This window comes from Haliotis rubra, unplaced genomic scaffold, assembly GCF_003918875.1.
Source record: "Haliotis rubra isolate DU_JTF1 unplaced genomic scaffold, ASM391887v1 Scf4, whole genome shotgun sequence".
Lineage (NCBI taxonomy): Eukaryota > Metazoa > Mollusca > Gastropoda > Lepetellida > Haliotidae > Haliotis > Haliotis rubra.
Genome location: NW_025767079.1, coordinates 3,058,661 through 3,084,832, shown reverse-complemented (window position 1 = coordinate 3,084,832; position 26,172 = coordinate 3,058,661). Strand labels below are relative to the sequence as shown.

At 40.8% G+C, this 26,172-nt stretch overlaps 1 protein-coding gene and 1 long non-coding RNA gene across 2 annotated transcripts; both read right to left on the bottom strand.

The window, feature by feature from the left end:
- Nucleotides 1-2,985: 2,985 nt before the first annotated feature.
- On the bottom strand, nt 2,986-3,647 carry LOC124287231. Its single transcript, XR_006901228.1, has 3 exons — nt 3,560-3,647; nt 3,341-3,510; nt 2,986-3,076 (listed from the first exon to the last, which is right to left on the bottom strand). It is a non-coding gene; the product is annotated as an uncharacterized LOC124287231 (long non-coding RNA).
- A 3,787-nt stretch (nt 3,648-7,434) lies between these two features.
- Nucleotides 7,435-18,007, bottom strand: LOC124287229 (receptor-interacting serine/threonine-protein kinase 1-like). The gene is made up of 6 exons (XM_046723728.1): nt 17,930-18,007; nt 14,708-14,864; nt 14,095-14,269; nt 11,421-11,663; nt 9,019-9,093; nt 7,435-8,129 (listed from the first exon to the last, which is right to left on the bottom strand). The coding sequence occupies exons 2-6, from the start codon at nt 14,780-14,782 to the stop codon at nt 7,936-7,938; spliced, it is 762 nt and encodes a 253-aa protein (XP_046579684.1). The 5' UTR covers nt 14,783-14,864; nt 17,930-18,007; the 3' UTR covers nt 7,435-7,935.
- Between the last annotated feature and the right edge of the window lie 8,165 nt (nt 18,008-26,172).

Below are 26,172 nucleotides of genomic sequence, written 5' to 3'. Positions count from 1 at the left end.
GCTTATTGAACCGAACTGGCTATCTGCAATGGGAGAACACCAAGGTCCATTCTACTTCAGCACATTATGCTGTTTGACTGCATTTGAAATTTTTGTTGATATGAGAACAATATGTTATCATTATTGACATAACCAGGAAGTAACCAGGAAGTAAATCCCATATCACTTGATGCTACCGTTTTGTAAAGAAATCAAAGGACAACTTAGGTTTTTTTAATTTAAGGAAAATTTGAAAATCGAACTCAGATTCAGAATGAAACTGGCAGCAGTGAAACACAAGAACAGTAGCAAAAGTGATCAACATTCTTAAATTTTTTACAGAAAATAAATTTGATTTTTATTGAATCCATCTGTGCCATTTTTGTTGTTTTTGTATATTTCTTACCCAAGATGGAAAAATGATGATTGAAAGAAAATGCAGCGATTTAATGTTGCCTTTGTACTGATATCATATCACTTGACAGTATTCAAAGTACAATTATCAAGTCTTGTGGAATAACTGTGACTGACATGAGCATCTATCTACACAATTGGGATACAGTGACCTGCATCCTCCCAACCACTCAGCTTGACCAACCAATCCAGTAAGTGGTGGTGTGAGGTCCTGTGTGTAGAGCTCAGATCACGAATCAGTTGAAGTTAGGCAACGTCGAGCTCAGACAGTCTTTGGATGGGTGACCGTGTTTGGCAGCTTGACACCTGAGAGTTTCTTTTTTTTTTATCACTGTATTTCTTTTGATCTGGGTACAGCATATCATGCACATTTAACAAGTCAGCATTTTTGTTGCTTTATATAGGAGTCAAATTACAAAGTCATTATCTATGTAAATAGACTGTGGCAAAATGTAACAAAAGTGTCGTTATTTGCAGTGAGTATGCATTAAATTTGTGCAAGTGGTAATTGTAATTCAGTTTTGGTTTCAGACCAGCGAGAGAAGGTACAATGTTTGCTAACTTTCTAGAATATGTACTCTTTAGTTAATATGAAAATGAAATTCAGTACATCGTTTCTTCTCTCTTTGAATCTGAGAATAATGGTTTCTCGCGTTTAATTTGAAATGGGTGTCTGTTTCATTTTCAATCCATTCTAGTAGATCTTGCCACAGCTTTTTGACATGTTTGCATTCATAGAATAAATGAATGATAGATTCTATTTCAACATCGCAAAATGTACATAGTGGTGATTCTATTAGTTTGTATTTATATAAATCTTTATTGGTTGTAAGGATCCTATGGAGAATACGGTATTGAAGCCACCTGTGCCTAGCACTATATGATGCTTTCGAAATGGTATAAAATTATGTGTCTTCGATAGATTAAGAGTGATATTTATGTTTTCCCATTTACTTTGATAAAGCAGTTTTGGTTTATAGTTTCCTTGTGAAGAAGCCTGTTGTAAAACATGCTACATCCTTTCTTAGCTTTGAGTAGTATTTCCAAATTAGGAGGAATAAAAGGTAAATCTTTCTGAATATTAATTTTGAGCTTAACTCTGTTTTGAATATGTTTTCAATGAAGATAATAATCCTGTATATTCAAGGAAATTTGTTTTTACTCCAAACAGTTCTACTGAATTCTTTATAAGAAAGGAATGTATTGTCATCTTTTAAGAAATCATTTATAAATTTTACATTTGACTGTAGGTAGTGGTCATATACTACTGGTTTTCTCCCTATTGTTATCTTATCATTTGCCCATATGTACTGTCTGCTGAGATGGTCATTATCATATTTACTTTGTCCTTGTAATTCAGACCAGGCTTCAAATACGTCTTTCCAGAATGGGCTTATGAGTTTTGGAATATAATGTGTCTTCAGATACAATGGTCCCATTTCTATGGGGTTTAGTTTGCTCACTGGTTGTGAAGTATATAAAAGATTATTTAATTTTGAGTCATGTACGAATAATCTTCTGATCCATGATATTTTCTGGGACTTAATTGTTTCAATGTATTTTTAGCTGGTACTTTTAGACCACGGCACATTCTTGGTATGTTTTTGTTATCAGACATCGTTTTATTCTATCAGGTTTACCTTTCCATATAAAGGAGAAACATTTCTTTTGAAGGTTCACTATCTTTTCTAATTTAGGGTTTGCTAGCGAGGTGAAAAGATGATTAAGTGTTGGTAAAATCAAGCTCTTTAGAATAGTTATTCTTCCTAAAGGTATAAGGTCTGTCAGAGTCCACCTGAGAGTTTCTATGACTTCAGTCCTGCCCCACAACGAAGCACATCTGATACATGTGGTCTCACCTTAGGCAAGGGAGTTTGTTTAAAATTGCCTGTTCATTCAGCAGAAAATGGGTACCCGGTTGGATAAAGTCATGTGACTATAACCTTCTAGCTCCTTACAGGCAGCTTGGGTTATCCGGGGTAATAATAATCAGATTCTGATTACAGCGTCCAGTGAGCAGCTAGTCAGATGGATACTAGGCGCTATATGAATGAATTATTATTATTATTAAGTTGTGTCTGAGGACAAACATGGGTTGCTGAAGACCAATTCTAACTTGGATTTTCACAGGTGTGAACTGCTCAGAAATATATTTATTCAATATAAAAACCTGTCTACTTAGGACAGTAAAATGTCTTAAAAGTTTCATATTCAGTTAATTACAGTAACCCAGAACATCCAAACAACCCAAGTGCTTCAGTTACTTGCAAACTGAGTAGATTTAGTTTTTCTCAGCTTTGAACACCATCAGTTACACCGGTGTGTGGAACTTTGCCCGCAGGAACTTTGCCCACAAGGACCTTTCCCCACAAGAACTTTGCCCACAAGGAACTTTGCCCACAGGAACTTTGCCCACAAGGAACTTTGCCCACAGGAACTTTGCCCAGAAGGAACTTTGCCCCACAGGAACTTTGCCCAGAAGGACCTTTCCCCACAGGAACTTTGCCCACAAGGACCTTTCCCCACAGGACCTTTGCCCAGGACCTTTCCCCACGGGAACTTTGCCCACAGGAACTTTGCCCTCAAGGACCTTTGCCCACAGGAACTTTGCCCTCAAGGACCTTTGCCCACAGGAACTTTGCCCACAAGGACCTTTGCCCACAGGAACTTTGCCCACAAGGACCTTTCCCCACAAGAACTTTGCCCTCAAGGACTGAAACCATCCCCACAAGGACCTTTGCCCATAGGAACTTCCCACAAGGACCTTTCCCCACAAGATCTTTGCCCACAAGGAACTTTGCCCACAGGAACTTTGCCCACAAGGACCTTTGCCCACAGGAACTTTGCCCACAAGGAACTTTGCCCACAGGAACTTTGCCCAGAAGGACCTTTCCCCACAGGAACTTTGCCCACAAGGACCTTTCCCCACAGGAACTTTGCCCAGGACCTTTCCCCACAGGAACTTTGCCCTCAAGGACCTTTGCCCACAGGAACTTTGCCCTCAAGGACCTTTGCCCACAGGAACTTTGCCCACAAGGACCTTTGCCCACAGGAACTTTGCCCACAAGGACCTTTCCCCACAAGAACTTTGCCCTCAAGGACCTTTCCCCACAGGACCTTTGCCCAGAAGGACAGGACCTTTGCCCCTCACCTTTCCCCACAGGACCTTTGCCCAGAAGGACCTTTCCCCACAGGACCTTTGCCCTCAGGGACCCTTGCCCACAAGGAAACTTTCCCACAGGAACTTTGCCCTCAAGGACCTTTGCCCACAGGAACTTTGCCCTCAAGGACCTTTGCCCATAGGAACTTTGCCCACAAGGACCTTGTGTTATCCAGTAATTAGTATGACACCTCCACCCTCCAGAAATTCTTGTTGATATGGAACAAGCCACAGAATGTATCAGGTTGCTAAAAACAAACCAGTTTCCACTGTTGAAACAGTGTCCACATGTTCACAGACCAACTGCATGAGTACTACCCACATGGTCTAATGGACGGCGACAAGCAGTGGTGTTCAACATGCTCAAGATATGCAGTGTGGGCGATAAGGCCAGGTGTATCAATTTACCTGGTTTTGATGCTCTCTCTAGATTTGGTCAAATAGTATATACCGGTAGCCATTTGTTATGACTGCATAATCATCTACCAAAGACAACAAGCACTGTATCATATTGTAGACATTTTATTTACATAGCTATATACAAACAGTAATTTCTTATACAAGTGATAATATGAGGGAAGTTAAGTTAGGTCACAAAAAAAAAAAAAGTTCAAAGTTCATGACACATATTTAGTGACATGTGTCTATCCGTGTCACTGTTCGCTTGTATTAACCTGGTCTATGGTTGACTCTACAGTGCTTGTTAACAGAGAAACCAGGGCATCCAGTACCATCTTTTAACGTCTTTGGTATGACACCACAAGTGATCCTACCGCTGTCCACTGACCACTGAGACAACCCTATCTACAGCATTACAGACAAGACCACATAATACAGAAAGCATTTTCAAAATTAAAATATTTCACCATCTTCAAACCCGAAGCTATTTACACAAAGCCAAAACCTCGGCACTTCAAAGTCAAATAACATAATCATTCAGAAAAATACACAAAAGGGAAAAATTGCAGTTAAGTATGCATCGATGTCAAACAAATAGCACATTGACTAAACAAATAGTGCTGACTAAGGCAAAGAGTTATTCAGTCCTTTGCCAGTCTGTCAACTTAAACATAATGCACAAAAGTGAAACCAAATTCTTTTCTTCACACCGAGTTTTCAGTTTTATTGATGCAAGAACACTTTGAAGTTAATTCATATGAGAACATGGGGAAGGGAAGTCATACTGTCAAAGAAACCCACTTAAGGATGGACGTTTTAACTCAACCAAAATTTACTAATACAATTTAACTGTGAACGTGTGGGTTAGAATTGGTTTTCAGCAACATGTTCGTCGTAAGAGCCAACTAAATGGCTCACTGACTTTGTTGAGACATGTCATCTTATCCCAATAGTGTAGATCGATGCTCATGATGTCGATTTACAGACCGCCATATTACAGCTGGAATATTGCTGAGGACGGCTTTAAACAACAAACAAACAAACAAACAATGTCCCCACTAGGAGCACATTCTTCATTCAGAATCATTTTTTTGTTATTAGGCTACCGAAAAGAAAGTTGGCTTTCTCTAAATCTAGATATTATTATGAAATTTGGAGTTGGCAGATTAGTGCCGTTATTCTATGTACAATGAAACCACATTAACAGAAGTGACTTTTGGAGTTCTGAAAGGTGTAACTAATTATCAACAGTTCAAACAAGTCGATTACAGACAGCACAGACAGCCAAATAACATGGTCATAAGGTCATATCATCACGATCATCTTAACTGCATCAACACTTCAACATGTTGCTTCACCACCCAGAAAAACATATGCTCCTTCGCCTTTCAGTGTCTCTACTTTACCTACAAATCAAGACATGGTCTGGTTGAGCCAGATGGAAACCAGTGAGTATTCTGCTCAAGATGTTGATCCCTGGATTGTCTGGTCCAGACTCAATTATTTACAGATTTCCACTACATAGCTAGAATATAGCTGAGTGTGACAATAAACAAAGAAACAAACAAATTGTGGTATTTCTTGTGTACAGTCTAAGTAAACTCAGGCTCAGTACTATTCGTTACCCTGCTGTACTGTGTCTATCAAAACCTAGTAGAAGGTCGCGTCAGCTAACCTTTTGGACTGACCAATCAGAACACAGCTTACCAAATCGTGAAAGTTAACATTCGCACAAACCGTTTGAACCTTTACCTAAAAACTCAAACGATTCCGAACGCTATTTTCCGCACGATCACTTCCGAGTGATACACTCAATGGGTAAACAGTCGCTGAAAATAGCGTTTTTGTCAATATTCAAGGATGTCACCTTGCAAAAATATAAGCAAAGAGTAACCATGTCATTAGAAACCCATAAGCGTACTTTTCTGCATGTCAAATATCTGTGTTTTATGAGGATTTTCGTTTGTTGATAGATCAGTGTTAGCGACCAGGAAAGAGAAAATCTTAAAACCGCTTTGTAAGTCCCGCCGAACCCAAACAAGTAGTCGTTGTCTGATTGGTTAATTCAGTTTCAGCCGTCTCGCGTTTGATTGGACGGTCATAGGTCGCTCAAAGGTTAGCTGATGCGACCTTCTACTAGGTCTTGTTAGACTCAGTATAGCAGTGTAACGAATAATACTGAGCCTAAGTTTACTTAGACTGTTCTTGTGTGACAACAAGCACACGATACGTCAAAGCCTTGCTGCTGCAAATTGCTTCAACATAAGGCATTGATGGGCTTGCCACAACGTTCATCCAGAGTTGGCTTCATTATCTTACCAAAGGTGAACATGCATTGGAACACCGCTTCTAATCATGGGTGAAGGAGCAACATAGTGTATGGAGTCTACAAGACATTGAACTACTGATGGTACATTAAATAATAACTAAATTTAATAGAGCTCGAGATTACAAAGTTTCTCAAAAGTGAAAAGACTATGTTACAAAAAGCTAACAATAACAAAACATGCTGACTATTTACAGTCATGAATTAATGTCTCACAGACAAAGGTGGTTGTCATACCATAGACAAAACTGGTTTAAACATTTATCATACGTCTCACAGACTAACCTGGTTCAAACGATTATAAGTCTCACAGACTTAGCTATCATGCATCACCAACAAAGTGTCCATCTTATTATTTGGACTTCTAAATATTCAGTTTCCACAGAGTGAAGGTAAATTTTGAACAGACAGACGTTAAACACTGCAGTGAAAGCCACAACACTGGTTTGAGACTTAAAATCCCAAACTCGTAATTGCCAAGATAAACAACTCTGCATCAATCCTCACTCAGGAAACTCCAACGTCAACCAAGCCTGATCACCTGATCTATTAAATCACATCATACAACAAGCCAAACTTGCTGACAATTGATCCTGACCCAGAATGCAAAGCAGGAAGTCGGCATTAATGCGTTGACATGATGTAGTAGCATTAGCATTGGTGAACAGGGATCTGTTCACCTCAAGTTTCAAGGACAATCACACATTCCCAGGATACATAATTTTAGGGGAATAAGAAGCCTCATCCTTTTGTTACTTATGATTATATTCCTCACAGGACAGTTTGATGTAGGCAGGTTTCAACAAAACATTTCGAACAAATAAACACAAGCAAATCTAAAATCAAAACATCACCTGGAGCAAATGTGTTTGAAGCAGCGTGGCAGCACAAGCTCCTCACAGTGACTACATTTGTGGAGCTCAGTATACTATTGCTGCCACCAGTCACAGCTCCTCACAGTACTGTGCTACACTTGTGGTAGCAATGATACAGGGCCATAAAGGAGTCACACACACTCCGTAAGGAGCTTGAAGTCAATGTTACAAAGGGAGATAACAAGTGACATGAAAATATTTAATTTTAAGACATAAGGAACATAATACACCAGGTGTATCAAGCTTAGAACATTCACAATGACAACAATAATGCTGAGTTATTTTACATCTTTTCCTTATTTTAAATTATTTCACTCTCTGAACACGAAAGCACTTTACCATTAATTGTCACTGGAACTATTTGATATTTAACAAGATTTCAAACCTTATCAAATAATTCCATTGGTCAAACTCATTCACATGATCCACACAAACATACGTCACCATGGTAACAAAAATGACAGCTTCAAATCTTTCTCTTTGCAATAACGTAATCTCATCAGGAAATAAGATCTGATTATTTCCTTCCAAAGCATTTAATTTCATAAACTTTTCTAATACCATATTTCCTGAAATTAGCACTCACCCCCCAAACTTAAAATGGTCTTCAAACACATCAGCTGTGTTGACACTGTCAGGAAACTTAGACAGAGGGGGAAACCCCTTTTCAACAATTTGAATAAATTTACACTAACAAAACAAATCACTGACAAAATAAAATCATAGCTTCTTAGGAAAAGTGTGTGGTTATTTCAAGAAATACGGGACAAACGAGAAGAGCTTCAAGGCTTCAGATGTTTCAATAACCGACCCATCTCGGCTTTCTCCAGCGCTGTGATGAGATCCCCCACTGTGGGGTTATTGTTTTCTATCTTCCATTTCTTCAGGAGCTGGTATATCACCTCCTCCAGGCCATCGCTCTGGTGGGTGTGGAAAATGTAGTCCACATCCGATTCTTCAATCCCCAGAAGCCGAACTGTGGATACAGAGACTAAGTGATGGACTGTGTGGTAACGATAATTTTAAGGTACCAGATGCAGCTAAGTGAATCTAACAGTAACATTGTTCATACAGACTGTAAGTGAGTGAGTGAGTGAGATTAGTTTTATGCCGCTTTAAGCAATATTCCAGCAATATCTGTCCAACATGTTCTATTTGATATTGACTAAGGTAGCTGGCCTGATTGCCTGAGTTTAGTTTTACACTGCTTTTAGCAAAATTCCAGCAATATCACGGCGAGGGACACCAGAAATGAGCATCACACGTTGTACCCATGTGGGGAATCGAACCAAGGCCTTCGTCGTGACAAGTGAACGCTTTAACCACTAGGCTACCCCACAGAGACTAAGTGATGGACTGTGTGATAAAGATAAATTTAAGAAACCAGATACAGCTCAGTTAAACTGAGGATTAGTGACATTCAGTAGAAGACTGGTGGGATAAATGATGGAAGGGAGGTAACTCTATGTTTCTTTCCACAAACCATGTATACCTGCTACTACCACTTTTGACAAATATAAAAATATATTTCAAATTGGAAAATTTGACCTTCCAACCTGAAGTTTTGGGCCAAAACTGTGTAAACCCTGGCCATACATGCAAGTCTGAAGACAATCAACTCTGGACCTCACAGAACATGCTCATAAAACTTCAGGTAAACTGTTCATGAATGATACACATTAACTGGGAAAATACGGAAAGAAACAAAAATAATCAACATGTTGGAAATCATACAAATATCTGAGACTGAGTCTTAAACCCCTGGTTTCATAATTATGCAGTTATTTTGGCTCTCATTAAACAGCATTACTTATCCAGAATAATCATCCAGATCATTTCAGCTGTGTTAATGGCTGCCCACTTACTCAATCTCCTCCATGATCCACCGATGTGACGAGACAATCGCTGGAGCTCTGCATCCGAGACCTGGCGATGCGAATCTAAAACATAAAACGTTCATCATTTATCTCCATATTTATTGTGTGATAAAGCAAAACATATTCAGGGTCTTCAGTAACCCATGCTTGTCGTAAGAGGCGACTAACGGGATCGGGTGGTCAGATATGCTGACTTGGTTGACACATGCCATCACATCCCAAATGCGTAAATCAATGCTCATTCTGTTGATCACTGGATTGTCTGGTCAAGACTCAATGATTTACAAAACTACACACTGCCGTCATACAGCTGGAATATTTCAGAGAGCGACATTAAACAACAAACAACAGTAAATTATGATGAGAAACATCAGTTTTGAATGAAAGTCTTTCTAGAGTATATATTACACCACAGAGATAATCACAAAACTAGTATTACCATGTAGTCCAATTATTTAAAATACTTATCCTATCTCACTGACTGAGGCCACAAAATTTACTTGGGGCAGGGGGTAGCCTAGTGGTTACAGCGTTCACTTGTCACGCCGAAGACCCAGGTTCAATTCCCCACATGGGTACAATGTGTGAAGCCCATTTCTGGTGATATTATCGGAAGGTTGCTAACAGTGGTGTAAAACTAAACTCACTCACTCAAATTTTACTGACTACTGACTTGTGACACCCCCCTTCAAGACCCTCTTCAGACAGATATGTCCATTTGTTTTCCTATGCTTGTATGTGACATATATGTTACCTGTTCATAAGCTGTCACCTTGTTAACATCTGGCTGGTGTAGTTAATTATAAACAAAACTTTATCGACAGAAAACTCGCCTTTAAATATTTAAAGTATTTAGTATTTCAGAAACTCTCATTTAAGCATTTCAACCATCTCTCTACCAGCAGAAAACTCACCTCTAAGTATTTCAGCCATATTTTCATGAGCAGAAACTTACCTCTAAGTATTGCAGCCATATCTTCATGAGCAGAAACTCACCTCTAAGTATTGCAGCCATATCTTCATGAGCAGAAACTCACCTCTAAGTATTTCAGCCATATTTTCATGAGCAGAAACTTACCTCTAAGTATTGCAGCCATATCTTCATGAGCAGAAACTCACCTCTAAGTATTTCAGCCATATCTTCATGAGCAGAAACTCACCTTTAAGTATTTCAGCCATATCTTCATGAGCAGAAACTCACCTCTAAGTATTTCAGCCGTCTCCTCATCAACAGAAACTCACCCCTAAGTATTTCAGCCATATCTTCATGAGCAGAAACTCACCTCTAAGTATTTCACCCATATCTTCATGAGCAGAAACTCACCTCTAAGTATTTCAGCCATATCTTCATGAGCAGAAACTCACCTCTAAGTATTTCAGCCGTCTCCTCATCAACAGAAACTCACCTCTAAGTATTTCAGCCATATCTTCATGAGCAGAAACACACCTCTAAGTATTTCACCCATATCTTCATGAGCAGAAACTCACCTCTAAGTATTTCAGCCATATCTTCATGAGCAGAAACTTACCTCTAAGTATTTCAGCCATATCTTCATGAGAAGAAACTCACCTCTAAGTATTTCAGCCATATATTCACGAGCAGAAACTCACCTCTAAGTATTTCAGCCATATCTTCATGAGCAGACACTCACCTCTAAGTATTTCACCCATATCTTCATGAGCAGAAACTCACCTCTAAGTATTTCACCCATATCTTCATGAGCAGAAACTCACCTCTAAGTATTTCAGCCATATCTTCATGAGCAGAAACTCACCTCTAAGTATTTCAGCCATATCTTCATGAGCAGAAACTCACCTCTAAGTATTTCAGCCATATCTTCATGAGCAGAAACTCACCTCTAAGTATTTCAGCCGTCTCCTCATCAACAGAAACTCACCCCTAAGTATTTCAGCCATATCTTCATGAGCAGAAACTCACCTCTAAGTATTTCAGCCATATCTTCATGAGCAGAAACTCACCTCTAAGTATTTCAGCCATATCTTCATGAGCAGAAACTCACCTCTAAGTATTTCAGCCATATCTTCATGAGCAGAAACTCACCTCTAAGTATTTCAGCCGTCTCCTCATCAACAGAAACTCACCCCTAAGTATTTCAGCCATATCTTCATGAGCAGAAACTCACCTCTAAGTATTTCACCCATATCTTCATGAGCAGAAACTCACCTCTAAGTATTTCAGCCATATCTTCATGAGCAGAAACTCACCTCTAAGTATTTCAGCCGTCTCCTCATCAACAGAAACTCACCTCTAAGTATTTCAGCCATATCTTCATGAGCAGAAACTCACCTCTAAGTATTGCAGCCATATCTTCATGAGCAGAAACTCACCTCTAAGTATTTCATCCGTCTCCTCATCAACAGAAACTCACCCCTAAGTATTTCGGCTGTCTCCTCATCAGCAAGACGTCGTTGTCGCACCTGCTCCTGTAGATCTTCCTCAGCATCGAAGTTATCAGATTCGGAGGATGAGTCCTCCGCTTCCATCTCTTGATACGGCTGGCGTCCTTGAAGGACATACATCCTGTTGAAGCTGCCGATCTGTACATTCTGACTGTTCACAATGTTGATTAGAGTACCGTCTGTCATTTTAATTGCTGAGTTGTCTTTGGTCACTGAAATATCAATCAGAACTTCCTTATACAATGTACTAATATATCTGGTTTGAAACAATTGTCTGGATAATTTTATGCCATGGTAGTCTGTGGCATTACCTGCCCATACTTAATATCAAAACTCACCTGTCGACCTAACCACACCCTCACTCACTCATCTCACCCACACTCACACACCCTCACCTGTCTACAAATCCCCATCCTCACTTATTCCCTTCACTCACACTGACATCACCCACTGTGCTCCCTCAACTGTCTACCAACCACACCCTCACTCCACTCCCCCTCACCGACAGTAACATCACCCACTGTGCTCCCTCACCTGTCTACCAACCACACCCTCACTCCACTCCCCCTCACCGACAGTAACATCACCCACTCTGCTCCCTCACCTGTCTACCAACCACACCCTCACTCCAGCTTCCCCTCACCGACAGTAACATCACCCACTGTGCTCCCTCACCTGTCTACCAACCACACCCTCACTCCACTCCCCGACAGTAACATCACCCACTCTGCTCCCTCACCTGTCTACCAACCACACCCTCACTCCACTCCCCCTCACCGACAGTAACATCACCCACTCTGCTCCCTCACCTGTCTACAAATCCCCATCCTCACTTATTCCCTTCACTCACACTGACATCACCCACTGTGCTCCCTCACCCGTCTACCAACCACACCCTCCTCCATCCCCTCACCGACAGTAACATCACCCACTGTGCTCCCTCACCTGTCTACCAACCACACCCGCAGTAACACCCACTGTGCTCACACCCGTCTACCAACCACACTCCACTCCCCTCACCAACAGTAACATAACCCACTGTGCTCCCTCACCCGTCACCCAACCACACCCTCACTCCACTCCCCTCACCGACACAGTAACATCACCCACTGTGCTCCCTCACCTGTCTACCAACCACACCCTCACTCCCCTCACCGACAGTCCCCCCACTCACCCTCACCTGTCTACCAGTAACATCACCCACTCACCGACAGCATCCCCACACCTGTCTACCAACCACACCCTCACTCCACTCCCCTCACCGACAGTAACATCACCCACTGTGCTCCCTCACCTGTCTCCACCAACCCTCACCCTCACTCCACCCACTCTGCTCCCTCACCCGTCAGTAACATCACCCACTGTGCTCCCACTCACCTGTCTACCAACCACACCCTCACCACTCCACTCCCCCCTCACCGACAGTAACATCACCCACTGTGCTCCCTCACCTGTCTACCAACCACACCCCACCCTCCTCCGCCACTCCCCTCACCGACAGTAACATCACCCACTGTGCTCCCTCACCTGTCTCCTCCAACCACACCCTAACATCACCCACCTGTGCTCCTCACCCGTCTACCAACCACACCCTCACCGACAGTAACATCACCACCCACTGTGCTCCCTCACCTGTCTACCAACCACACCCTCACTCCACTCCCTCTCACCGACAGTAACATCACCCACTGTGCTCCCTCACCTGTCTACCAACCACACCCTCACTCCACTCCCCCTCACCGACAGTAACATCATCCACTGTGCTCCCTCACCTGTCTACCAACCACACCCTCACTCTACTCCCCCTCACCAACAGTAACATCATCCACTGTGCTCCCTCACCCGTCTACCAACCACACCCTCACTCCACTCCCCCTCACCGACAGTAACATCACCCACTGTGCTCCCTCACCTGTCTACCAACCACACCCTCACTCCACTCCCCCTCACCGACAGTAACATCACCCACTGTGCTCCCTCACCTGTCTACCAACCACACCCTCACTCCACTCCCCCTCACCGACAGTAACATCACCCACTGTGCTCCCTCACCTGTCTACCAACCACACCCTCACTCCACTCCTCTCCCACACTAACATGGTGGTGTGGTGTGTGGTCCTGTGCATAGAGCTCAAATCAAGTTAAGCAATGTTGGGTGCGGAGAGTCTTTGGATGGGTGACCATGTTTGGCAGCTTCACTCCTGAGAGTTTCAAGGACTTCAGTCCTGCCCCACAACGAAGCACATGTGATCTCACCCTAGGCAAGTGAGTTTGTTCAAAATTGCCTCTGTTCACCCGGCAGAAAATGGGTACCCAGTGGAATATGTCATGTCACAATAACCTTTCAGCCCCTCACAGGCAGCTTGGGTTATCCAGGGTTATCATGAACTGTCTGCACTATGAGCATGCTGTTAGCGCTCTGAGCATACCTGTTGTGGAGTTTGGCGCTATATAAATGGACATATTATTATTATTTATTATTATTAACATCACTCACTGCACCCTCTCACCTACCCAGTCTACATGCTCACTCACCCCTCAACCCAAGAAACCCATCTCCTTATATCCCCTTCCTCTCACAACCCACCACCTCATCACCTGGTATCTCTTGCCTAATGCCCTACCTCGCTACATCCAACATACCTGGTTGCCTGGCAACAGGTACTGCTGCAGAGGCTCCAGAGGCAGCTATGGTCTCCCCAGTTCTTGGGTTCACCAGGGGGATGTCAGGAGAGACAAAAGGGGGGTGTGGATCTATGTTGGAGATTTTCTGTATCTGTGCAACGGCATGCTGCGCATCATTTACTGCCCTCATGGCCTAACAAACACACAAGACCATAACAACCATTACAGGAAAGGGTATGACTGAATATAGAAAAACTGTAGCTTAAAGAGAAAATAAATATGTCACATAATAACAAAGGATTACCAGGATAATATATTAAGCTCTGATTATCAAGATCATCATCTGATATTAATATTCTGAATATTCTAAGTATTTTTTATGGATACCTCCCACCAAGTACCTTCATCATGTCCATTCTTCAAGAAAGATATACAAAAATTACAACAAAAAACAATTTATAAAGTTTTGCTACAACATGCTCTATCAATAACGTGGCATTGCATTGAGAACAATTTATAAAGTTACCAGATATGTCTTGCCATTAGATCATGGACAATTATGACATTAATATTTAAATGGTTTCATCTGTCATTACATCAATCATTACAAAGTAAGCTAGGTAATACTAACATCAGTGAGTATTCCATTGACAGATATTGGGTGGCCAGTCCCTTGGACTCTTCTGACACCATGGTACCTGGACATCTTGGGGTTCTAGTACGTCTCGCTTTGGTCCACACAATATATCTTTCAGAGATAGGACATCCCATCCACCGCTTTCAATTTCCTGGAAAAAATGAAATGTGAATAAAGTTTAAGAAACACATTTAAAAACAGTCACATCCAGATTTTTATACCTTGGTTTATAGACCGCAGGGCTCAATTTAAGAGATGTTAACCCACTTGCGCCAGGTGCAACCTAAGATAAAAAACTAGTTCACCAGTCAAATTCCAGTTGCACTGTTTTTATTGCAATATGTAATATCAGAAATATTCTGTTGAATTATTTAGATGTTTTATTCAGAAGTTTACCCACTCAAATATTGACTTGCACCTGGTGTAAGTTAGACTCATAACTAGGTTGCACTTTGTAATATTGGGTTGCACCAGTACAAGTAACAAAGCACTGAATCGAGCCCTGGACCGCCTCCATGGTGTAGTGGTTACAGCGGAAGGTCACGGGTTCGTTCCCGGCCGTGTTATACCAAAAGACGTTAACATATGGTACTTGTTGGTCCCTGCCTGGCCCTCGGGATTAATGGGTACAAGAAGGACTGGTAGGCTCAGAGTCAGTATAATGTGTCTGAGTAGGGTATTCATGCTTCACTGCGGCATGGTATTTCAGTGGGCTGCGGCATGGTATTTCAGTGGGCTAGCACTGTAAAACCAGCATAAGGCAGGGCTAGTAGAAGCAGACACACATACACACGTATGCACGTCTCCATATGAGCGAAATATTCTTAAGAATGATGTTCAACCCCATTTCACCTCACCTCACCTCACCTTGATGTACAAAAAGCTGAGTGTGACATAAAACTGAACTCACTCACTGGTGTACAAAAATCATGGAAATATACTCTCTATGAAACAGAAATGCGAAATATTCTTAAGTATGATGTTAAACCCCATTTCACCTCACCTCACCTTGGTGGACAAAAAGCTAGCTGGGTGCAACGTAAAACTAAACTCACTCACTCACTCACTCACTGGTGTACAAAAATCATGGAAATGTACTCTGTATGAAACACAAATGTTCCCTGAAGCTTGATCAGTTAATACAAAGTAATTCAAACTGGTTTCACAGATGACTTCCAGTGTACCTGACAGCTGCAAAAATATAGTACAAGTTAAATCTTCAGAATGAAAGCTCCAACAATCTATTCCTGCTTAACATGCTTAATAGCATGCGATCCCTTAGGTTACAAATGAAATGGTCCATTCTGACTGGCACCTACATTAATAGATTCAATGACATAACTATATTATGGTGTCAAATGTGAATTTAAGACATTTAATGTTTTATCCCAAAACCAGGTGTAGAAAATTATATCAAATAAATAACATCTTCTTAAAAAGCAAATGATGATAGTGAATGTCAGTTGAAACCAAATTCAAGTGGAAATTGGCATGAACACAAGTCAGCAAAAGCCTCTGTATATAAAATACAGGAGTTAAACAGCATGAATATCAGTTTGCTTATTCCCAGCTAACACACAACGTTTTCACAGCATTGTGAGAAGGTTGAAGAATTGTAACGTCATGACACAATTTTGTCACAACGTTAGTATTACGTTATTTTATAGCGTTATGTAACAACATAATAACAACGTTGCATTTTTACATTGAGGAAACATTATGCTTTGAGCTCCTCACAACGTTATAACAACATTTCTTATAACTTGTCAAGATACAGTTTTCTATGAAACCTTTCACTTTGAGATTCTCTCTTCACACTTCAGCTACAGCGTCAGAAAACTTACGACCAAAACAACATGCAAATTTACGAATAAACATTGAAGTGAATTTCTTCTTTGTTTCTTTTGTACTGTTCACTACTGGGAAAACTATTCAACTATTAACATTAAATAGAATGTTAAGACAACATAAAATATGTCAGCATAAAAAAATTTACCTTGTGGCGACGTAAAAATGATGTATCACAATGTCAGCCGACAACGTTGTGACAACGTAATTGGTAGTCCACAGAATAACGTTGTAAGAAACAACAAATTGCTAGCTGGGTTGTGTCCCCGGATATGACATGATTTCTGAATATGCCCCTATATCAGTTCTTTGATGGGCAGAGAGAAGATGTTTTGGATATGAACTTCAATGCCGAACTTCTTCATTTGATAACACAACGTTTCAAAGTTAATTCCAATAGAAGAATAAGTAAGCATTAACTCTGAAACATCACTTTACTCCCAGTTTATTAACCTGATGACTTCGGTTAACTTGTGATATTTTACCTGTACTTATTGGAGAACCATTTGTATCAACAATGTATACCTGAACTCAGTGAGAGAGACTTTTCTGGGTTTCAGCTTCTTTTTATTGTTTGTAACAACGTTTCAGGGCTTGTTCTGGCCCCATCATCAGGTAAAACTTTTCTGAGAACTGATGATGGGTCCAGAACAAGCCCTGAAACGTTGTACCAAACAATAAAAAGAAGATGAAACCCAGAAAAGTCTCTCTGTTCATCAAATAGCATCTTCTAAAATGCCAATTAAACAGTAAGAATTACGCCCGTAAACCCTGCTTGAAATGTATTCTATTTATTAGGGTTAATTCAAGGGTTTGGGGTTAGATTTTAGGGTTAGGTATAGGCTGTTTATAGAAAAACAGGCATATATTCTTAGGCATATAATGATTAAAAAAAATTTGGGGGTTACATAAACTTCAAGGGACTTGAATATGCACAGGGTTATGGCATGAGAGTGCGTTTCCTAACAATAAAGTGTGTGCGATAACGTGTTCTTATATGACCTTACGTTTCTAGGCAGAGTTAACTATGGCGGAAACGGGTCAAATCCTGCTCCTTCCAGGAAGGTGAGGTGAGGTGAAATTGGGTTTAACGTCGTGCTTGAGAATATTTCGCTCATATGACGACGTGCATGCATGTGTATGTGTATGTGCGGCTGCTTGTACTAGCCCAGACTTAAGCTGGTTTTATAGTGCTAGCTCACTGAGGACGTTATCATACAAGTCATATGCATCTTGACAAAACTGAAGATGACACCAGTGTGAGCTCTTAGAGAACGTATCTCACAAAAAAAAGGCGATATGAGATTTTATTTTATGAAATATGAGATATAAGTATGATAAATGAAAGTGTTGAGTATGAATACTTGCCTTTGTTTACTGTCACATAGGTCCCTTGTCGATATTTTGATGATGATTTCCTGGGGTTTCCCCAAATTTCAGAATTCGAAAACGTGGATGTTTTCTGATTCGAAATATAAATGGTCCTTAATACAGATAGTTTAGTTCTGTTTTTGTGTTTATATATGCTGGTATTTGTATGTTAATGTTTATCTAAAGTGTTCAAACATTTCTTGATATACTCAGAATTCCACATTGGTGAAATAAGGAATCAATTTTCCTTTTAAATAGAACATGGTTTTATGTGCAAAGGGATGTAACTCTATGTTTCCCTTGTACTCGATTGTGAATTCACTGTAATATGCGTGACACAAATTTCTACCGTTCGAATCCTTAGGGCCATACGAGATATCATTTCGGTTTGTGTTTTCCACATTTATTGGTGCAAGCGTCATATCTGGTAGTGGTTTAGGCTAAATAAACATATTCTTGTTTCCCATCTCATATTACTTATATGATGTTTAGTCACAATTATGGTATCTAATTAAGAGACCGTTTATTACGTCTGCGTTATTTACTCGAATGTCATAATTACCTCATTTCTATAGCAACCTATATGCTCGTCCTAGGAGGAGATAGTGTGACCAAAGACTAGCTCATGGTGTGTCAACCTAATCCAGATGATAATCACATGATTGTGGGGTCCAGACTAAATTGTTCACAGACAATTCATATGCTGGAAAGTTTTTGTGTGTGGTGTCAAACAACATCAGACACATACAAACGCACGCACGCGCTCACACGCACATGCACATGCACATGTGCACCCAAAAGCACTAGAACACTCACAGTTTAAGGTGAACAGAAATGCAAAGTTTATAAGAGCACAACGTAGCTCTTACATCGCTGGCTGACACAACCCGCTGAGTCTCATCGGATTCCTCATCTCAAGTTTCACACGGATCCTGAATGATAATAGCGTCTTGCTTCGTCGAATTATTTGCATCAGGTAGCGGACAATAACCTCATATAGAGGACGCTCGGTACGTGTCCAACACATCACGTGATCACCCTACTATATACCTCCTGAACATAGAGACTGAGAACATTCAGAAACAAACAAGTATGCAACTGGATGCGCATCGGCCCAATGCACACTTTCATGTGTCACTCAGATTCGTAATGCATTTGGTAAACACAGGAATAAAGAAAGGTGTTGATAATATTTTTCATTAGTATGATGCATTATTATTTTTTCAACCCACGGTACCAAAACAAGCTCATAGGTTGTATTCTACTATTTTCTTCAAACTACTACAGAATAACATCATCAAGGTTGTTTTTGGGTTTTTTTCAATTTTCGACCTGAGCAAACCTCAAACCAATAAATGAGCGGTAATGTCCGGGGAACAGCACGTGTTGGTTGTAAACAGAGGCAGGTCCTTTTTAGAAACCTGTACCTGACCACAAGAGTAGCACAAGAGCATAATTCGGTTCCTGTGGATCACACTGTCAGCGCGAAATTGTCACCTAAACACTGACCTGTGAACAATTTATGGGTATTAAAGAGAATGAATATATTTAACCCAGTTGATTATGGCGCCTAGCGTCTTCTCCTCTTATTCTTCAATTTCACGTCGCATGTTTATAGTCAAGCCCATTCTTACTTGACTCATCTACCCATGTGAACCGGGTTGGAATTGGTCTTCAGCAACCCTTGGTTGGTTGACTTGGTTGATACATGTCATGTTATCCCAGTTGCGTAGAACGATGCTCATGCTGTTGATCACTGAATTGTCTGGTCTTGACTCGATTATTTACAGACGGAATATCGCTGAGTGCGGCGCTAATTAACAAACAAAACTTTAGTCATCACTGGAAACATCTGCACCTGATTTTCCATTCCATAGCCGACACAAACCCAAGATGGTTACTTTTCATTGTCTGTGTTGACTTTTGAAATGAGATTTCGCATTGTGAGTACCCAAAGGAAACATAGTCATGCACATATAGGAACTAACTTATTCACCCTCAAATGACTGTTATCTACATTATAATGCCAAACAATTTAAATGTACTATATATATGTACGGGCGGTTGGGTAGCCTTGTGGGTAAAGCGTTGGCTCGTCACGCCGAAGACCCAGGTTCGATTCCCCACATTGGGTACAATGTGTGAAGCCCATTTCTGGCGTCACCCACTGTGATATTGCTGAAATATTGCTAAAAGCGGCATAACACTAAACTTACTCACTCACTTATATATACCCCCTATTTGACCGAATTACCTCCCTTCGTGGTGCTTTCTAAATGTTAGGAGAGAATACTTCCTTTCCAATTCGTCCTTCAAAGGAAAGAAATTCTATTTAACTTTTGAATGCTCAAAACATTACAAAAGCTGGTACACAATATTTTGGTACTCAATATTTAATACGATTTTTACACATGGCATAACCCGATTGACAGGCAATTAAATAGTCTGTCATACAGACCCTGAAACAAACATATCCAAGAAAGCCCCTGCAAGGCTAGAACATGATTACTGATATAACTCCAGATTACAGATTCTGAAAATGAAAAAAAGTCACTGGACTCCTTTTCATTACATTTTATTATGGTAATCTATGAACCTTATTTCTGTAACATATGTCCGTTTCAGTGAGTGAGTGAGTATGGTCTTACCACTCTTATAGCAATATTCCAGCAATATCACGGCAGGGGATACAAGCAATGGGCTTCACACATTGTACCATGCGGGGAATGACTGACTGACTGAGTTTAGGTTTACGCCCCTTTTAGCAATATTCCAGCAATATCACGGCGGGGGACACCAGAAATGGGCTTCACACATTGTACCCATGAATGTGGGTGGGTGAGTGAGTTTAATTTTACGCCGCAGTCAGCAATAGTCCGAAATGAGCACATTGTTAAATATAACCTGTTGGCAGTCACCTGACAACCTATATTTAATCATGTTGCAACCATGTGACTAAAAATGTTTATCGCTTGCAAAATGGATATTTGAAATGCACACTCCTCATTTGTTGACATATGTGTAAGTATCATTCCTCATTTCTGTAACGGCTTCTTTTACACTTTGCGTATACGCACCCATGCAGTTATTTTCGTTAATCAAGAATTCCGATATTCGTGGTACATGTTCATGTGCCCAAGACACTGCATTCTAAACAGAGATGAGAACGCCACCAGCTGTGGTCAGGGCCGTATATCTGCTGGATGAAGAGACGCATTTAATAAATGTTTTGTGAAGTGAAGTGAATTATTTGAACTGTGTCGTGTTGAAAACTACAGGCGTTGACATATTGACTCATCAAACTAGGATTATTTTGCTGGTTGTTTAATGCCACACTCAGCAATATTCCAGCTATATGGTCTCGGTCTGTAAATAATCGAGTCTGGACCAGAAAAACCAGTGATAACAGCATGGGCATCGATCTACGCAATTGGGATACAATGACATGTGTTATTCAGCCTAGAGCTTTAAAACATTGCAGGGTCAGTGTGACATTCTTTTGAAGATGAATGCTATGAGTAGTGACTGGTCATGTGTCAAGTCCTATGTTCAGAAATTCAGCAGCACAACAGTGAGTTGAATCAAGTGGAACCATCCCCACCTTGAAGGTTGGGGTTGGGGTTGGCTCAATGACTTTTTAAAGTTTGGATTATGTAATGAACCTGTTGTCATGCATGCATTGTCAAGAAGAGTCTACAAAAGTGAGAGCATTTTCTGGGAATCTTATATACAGAACGTACATAAATTTATACTGAGTGGTGGTGGTGAAATTGGGCTTAACGTCGTGCTTGAGAATATTTCGCTCATATGACGACGTGCATGCGTGTGCATGTGTATGTGCGGCTGCTTGTACTAGCCCAGACTGAAGCTGGCTTTATAGTGCTAGCCCACTGAGATACCATGACGCAGTGAAGCATGAATACCCCACTCAGACACATTATACTGACTCCGAGCCGACCAGTCCTTGTTGTACCCATTAATGCCGAGCGCCAGGCAGGGACCAACAAGTACCATATTTTAATGTCTTTTGGTATGACGCGATCGGGGATCGAACCCGCGACCTTCCATGCGCCACAATGATTCATCTATGGTACGTACTGCTGGGGCCTTTTGAATCCCTGTTAGTATAATCACCGATGTGTCCAGGGTTCGGGACTAAATGCCCATTGTGCAGCAGAACCGTTAGTAATTCTATAAGCATTGACAATGAATGAGTGAGTGACTTTCGTTTTACGCCGCTTTTAGCAATATTCCAGCAATCATCACGGCGGGGGACACCAGAAATGGGCTTCACACATTGTACCCATGTGAGGAATCGAACCCGGGTCTTCGGCGTGACGAGCGAACGCATTAACCACTAGGCTACCCCACCGCCCCACATTGACAAAGAAGCAATCGTTTCACTGATTTGGCAGCAACTGAGTCTCGACTATAACCTGGATAAAAATTCTATTGTCATCGAAACTTTTGAAAGTGGACACATGTTTTACACGAAATATATTTCATTTGATGTTGTTATGTTTCAACTTATGATGATTTACAGGGTGATGCAATAACAGATAGTCTCGCTAGGCTAGAAGTCCTAAAGGGCGAGTTTGAGTGTTCTAAATTCAGGTCTTGCCAAAGAGTGAGTGAGTGAGTGAGTATGGTTTTACGCCGCTTTTAGCAATATTCCAGCAATATCACTGCGGGGGACACCAGAAATGGGCTTCACACATTGTACCCATGTGGAGAATCGAACCCGGGTCTTCGGCGTGACGAGCGAACGCATTAACCACTAGGCTACCCCACCACCCCACATTGACAAAGAAGCAATCGTTTCACTGATTTGGCAGCAACTGAGTCTCGACTATAACCTGGATAAAAATTCTATTGTCATCGAAACTTTTGAAAGTGGACACATGTTTTACACAAAATATTTTCCATTTGATGTTGTTATGTTTCAACTTATGATGATTTACAGGGTGATGCAATAACAGATAGTCTCGCTAGGTTAGAAGTCCTAAAGGGCGAGTTTGAGTGTTCTAAATTCAGGTCTTGCCAAAGAGTGTGTGAGTGAGTGAGTATGGTTTTACGCCGCTTTTAGCAATATTCCAGCAATATCACTGCGGGGGACACCAGAAATGGGCTTCACACATTGTACCCATGTGGGGAATCGAACCCGGGTCTTCGGCGTGACGAGCGAACGCTTTAACCACTAGGCTACCCCACCGCCCCTCTTGCCAAAGAGATTTCGAATATGCCATTGTGAAGTCGATCTAAAAAATGACATTTGTGGGGTTTTGGTTTTACTTGACACATGCATAGATTATGCTCACCAGTATTACTAAATCATAAACTTCACCGTCGTAAGAGACGTGATGAAGACGTCTTTACTTGACTTCCTCTAGCTCATTATTCATTAAACGCCGTTACAGAAGATGACGACAGGGAGTGTCCCTTCTGAGTGACCAATGCAGAGATAATACCCCTGAGTCTGTTTTAACATTTCCTTTTGTGTTTCATTTTCTGCTTTAACTGAATGAGCGTCAACGTTTTTCTCCACAGAATTTCGTTTTTGTGATGTATTAATCCTTTTCATTTAGCAAAAGATCTGGGCCACGTTCCTCAAAGCGATCGTAGCGCTACGACAGTCGTAAGTCTATGTTAAAGTATGGGAGTTACGACTGTCGTAGTGCTACGATCGCTTTGAGGAACGGGGCCCAGGTCATTTCATCAGAGTATAAATGTGTAAGGTGATACATTTAAATACACGGTGAATCAATTCCTTTACTACAGTAACTTGTAATTATGACAAAAGCAAAATTATCGCAAAATCATTTGTGTAGGGCGCTAGCTGACTTGACCCTGAAGCTATTCCACCATCAAAAAGTTAGAAAGGAGTCTCAGTTATGAGTGAGTGAATGAGTATTGTTTTACGCCGCTTTTAGCAATATTCCAGCAATAACACGGCGGGGACACCAGAAAGGGGCTTCACACATTGTACCCATGTGGAGAATCGAACCCGGGTCTTCGGCGTGACGAGCGAACGCTTAAACTACTAGGCTACCCCCAGCTATGATATAATACTAGAAGATTGTGATATTATCTCGTATTGTGATAATACTTCAACAAAATATTTGGTTTTTAGTGACACACATTACGTTTACAGTGCCCCGATGTTTGGTGAAGCTTAAGAACGCCACACATCAATGAATCTGTTTATAATTTTATTTCAGACGTATTTGTTCGCCAGTCCTGCGACACATTATATAACTAAGGTCTCAAAACGCTTAACCATCCCCTAACATTCAGCACGTGGTGTACATAAGAGTTTTCACAATGTTAAATCTCTGTATACTGAAATGAAATATACTACCCATCTAAAGTTTAGACTCACTAGTGTAAGTGTAGCCACTTACTTCAGTCAACTGTACACTAGATTTTTGCAAAATATTCCATACTGTTTAAAGATGCTGTTTACACATGAACTGGTGTATTGTAAAACATATTCGTAACATTGAAAAGGTTATTGTCATGAGTTCAATAAATGATGAAAGAGAAAATTGACGAATTCCTAACATAACTTTACACCCAAACGCAGCTGTTCACATGAACGATATTTGCACGTGTTTCCCAGCAATTGGATGCATGATCCTTGTGCAATTCATCTACATAAGGTTTTCAGTTGGTTCCCCCAAGATAGTGGAGAAATTAATCTCCGATGTAACCACATATATATACATAACATATAGTGAGTGCTTTAAGCGAGTCTAAACTTTCGATGGGTAGTATATTTCCAGCGACAGTCAACGCTCTTGGCATCCAACATACCGGGGCGGTGGGGTAGCCTAGTGGTTAAAGCGTTCGCTCGTCACGCCGAATACCCGGGTTCGATTCCCCACATGGGTACAACTTGTGAAGCCCATTGCTGGTGTTCCCCGCCGTGATATTGCTGGAATATTGCTAAAAACGGCGTAAAACCATACTCAGTCAGTCAGCCCAACATACCGCTTGATTTGTTTTGGAAACCAGTTTAAGAACTCGCAGTAGTGAGCACAGCTGGTACAAGTATATTAGACTGGGAATGTCACAAAAACATTACAAACCTATAATAGAACACATAGAAATTTACAATAATGATTGGTGCAGCGTGAAATGTATACGGATTACTGTTTAATGTGAACACGATCGATAGCTGTGTCCAACCATTCTGGCTGGAATTAACTTTGTTTTGAACTCGACAAAAACAGCTAAAGGAATGTTTGTAAAATGTTGTTTTTTTGTCCGTATGCATGAAACATTCTCTGAACACTGAGAGTACCAGAGTACACGCACTACACTAATGCTTAGTCTCTGAATATATGTAATTTTGATAGTAACAAACAAGCCCATTTATATTGAAAAGGAGCCCTAGGGAGAACAGAGATCCTGAACATGAGGAAATCTAGACTTGCTCTATTTAGGGCTTTAGCACTGCAGAGAGGGCTTGGCAGTTGGGAAAATAATGTGGTTCAGTGACTGTGAGATAGACTATACACGCACCTGCCCTGCACATACGCGCACGCATTCATAAAGTACGCGCAACACACAGTATGCTACCACTTAAACTGCCTTGACATCCAATTTCTGAACACCCGTGTCATATCAATTAGCACAGGCATGCGCGTTCATAAGCTTAGAGCCAAATTGTTTAATAATTGGTCATTACGTTTCAAAAGCACCGTACATGATAACTTTTATATCGTACCTACCGTATGCCTGCATCAACAATCTGAACCCAACTGGTTCCCAGTTAAAGCACCGAATATGATACCATTAACATCGTACCTACCGTACGCAACGTAATGTGCATTTAACATGTATGGAGATATTATAGATTTATATAAACACCCGAAAATTACGTTGTTTCTTTATCTGCAGTGTGTGTTTTGAATTCTGTCCTCGAAAGTATTGAAAAAGCATAATCTAAGCAAAAAGATGTGAAATGAGAAATAAATTATGTGGGTTTTTAGATCTTTCAGTGTATTAAATCACTTATTATAAATAATTATCATAATAAATGGAGTTAAGTTGATAACTGAGGAGCAGTTTTTTTTTGTGACCATCTTATTTCCGCCTCTGTTGAAGATCCTAGGCTGTAAATACTAAATATGTACGTATTTCATAGTTCATCATTAAAACAGTCCGAAATTAACATATATATGAAACAGATGATAAGTCCTTATTTGATGATGAAGCTGTTTTATTATTAGAAAAAA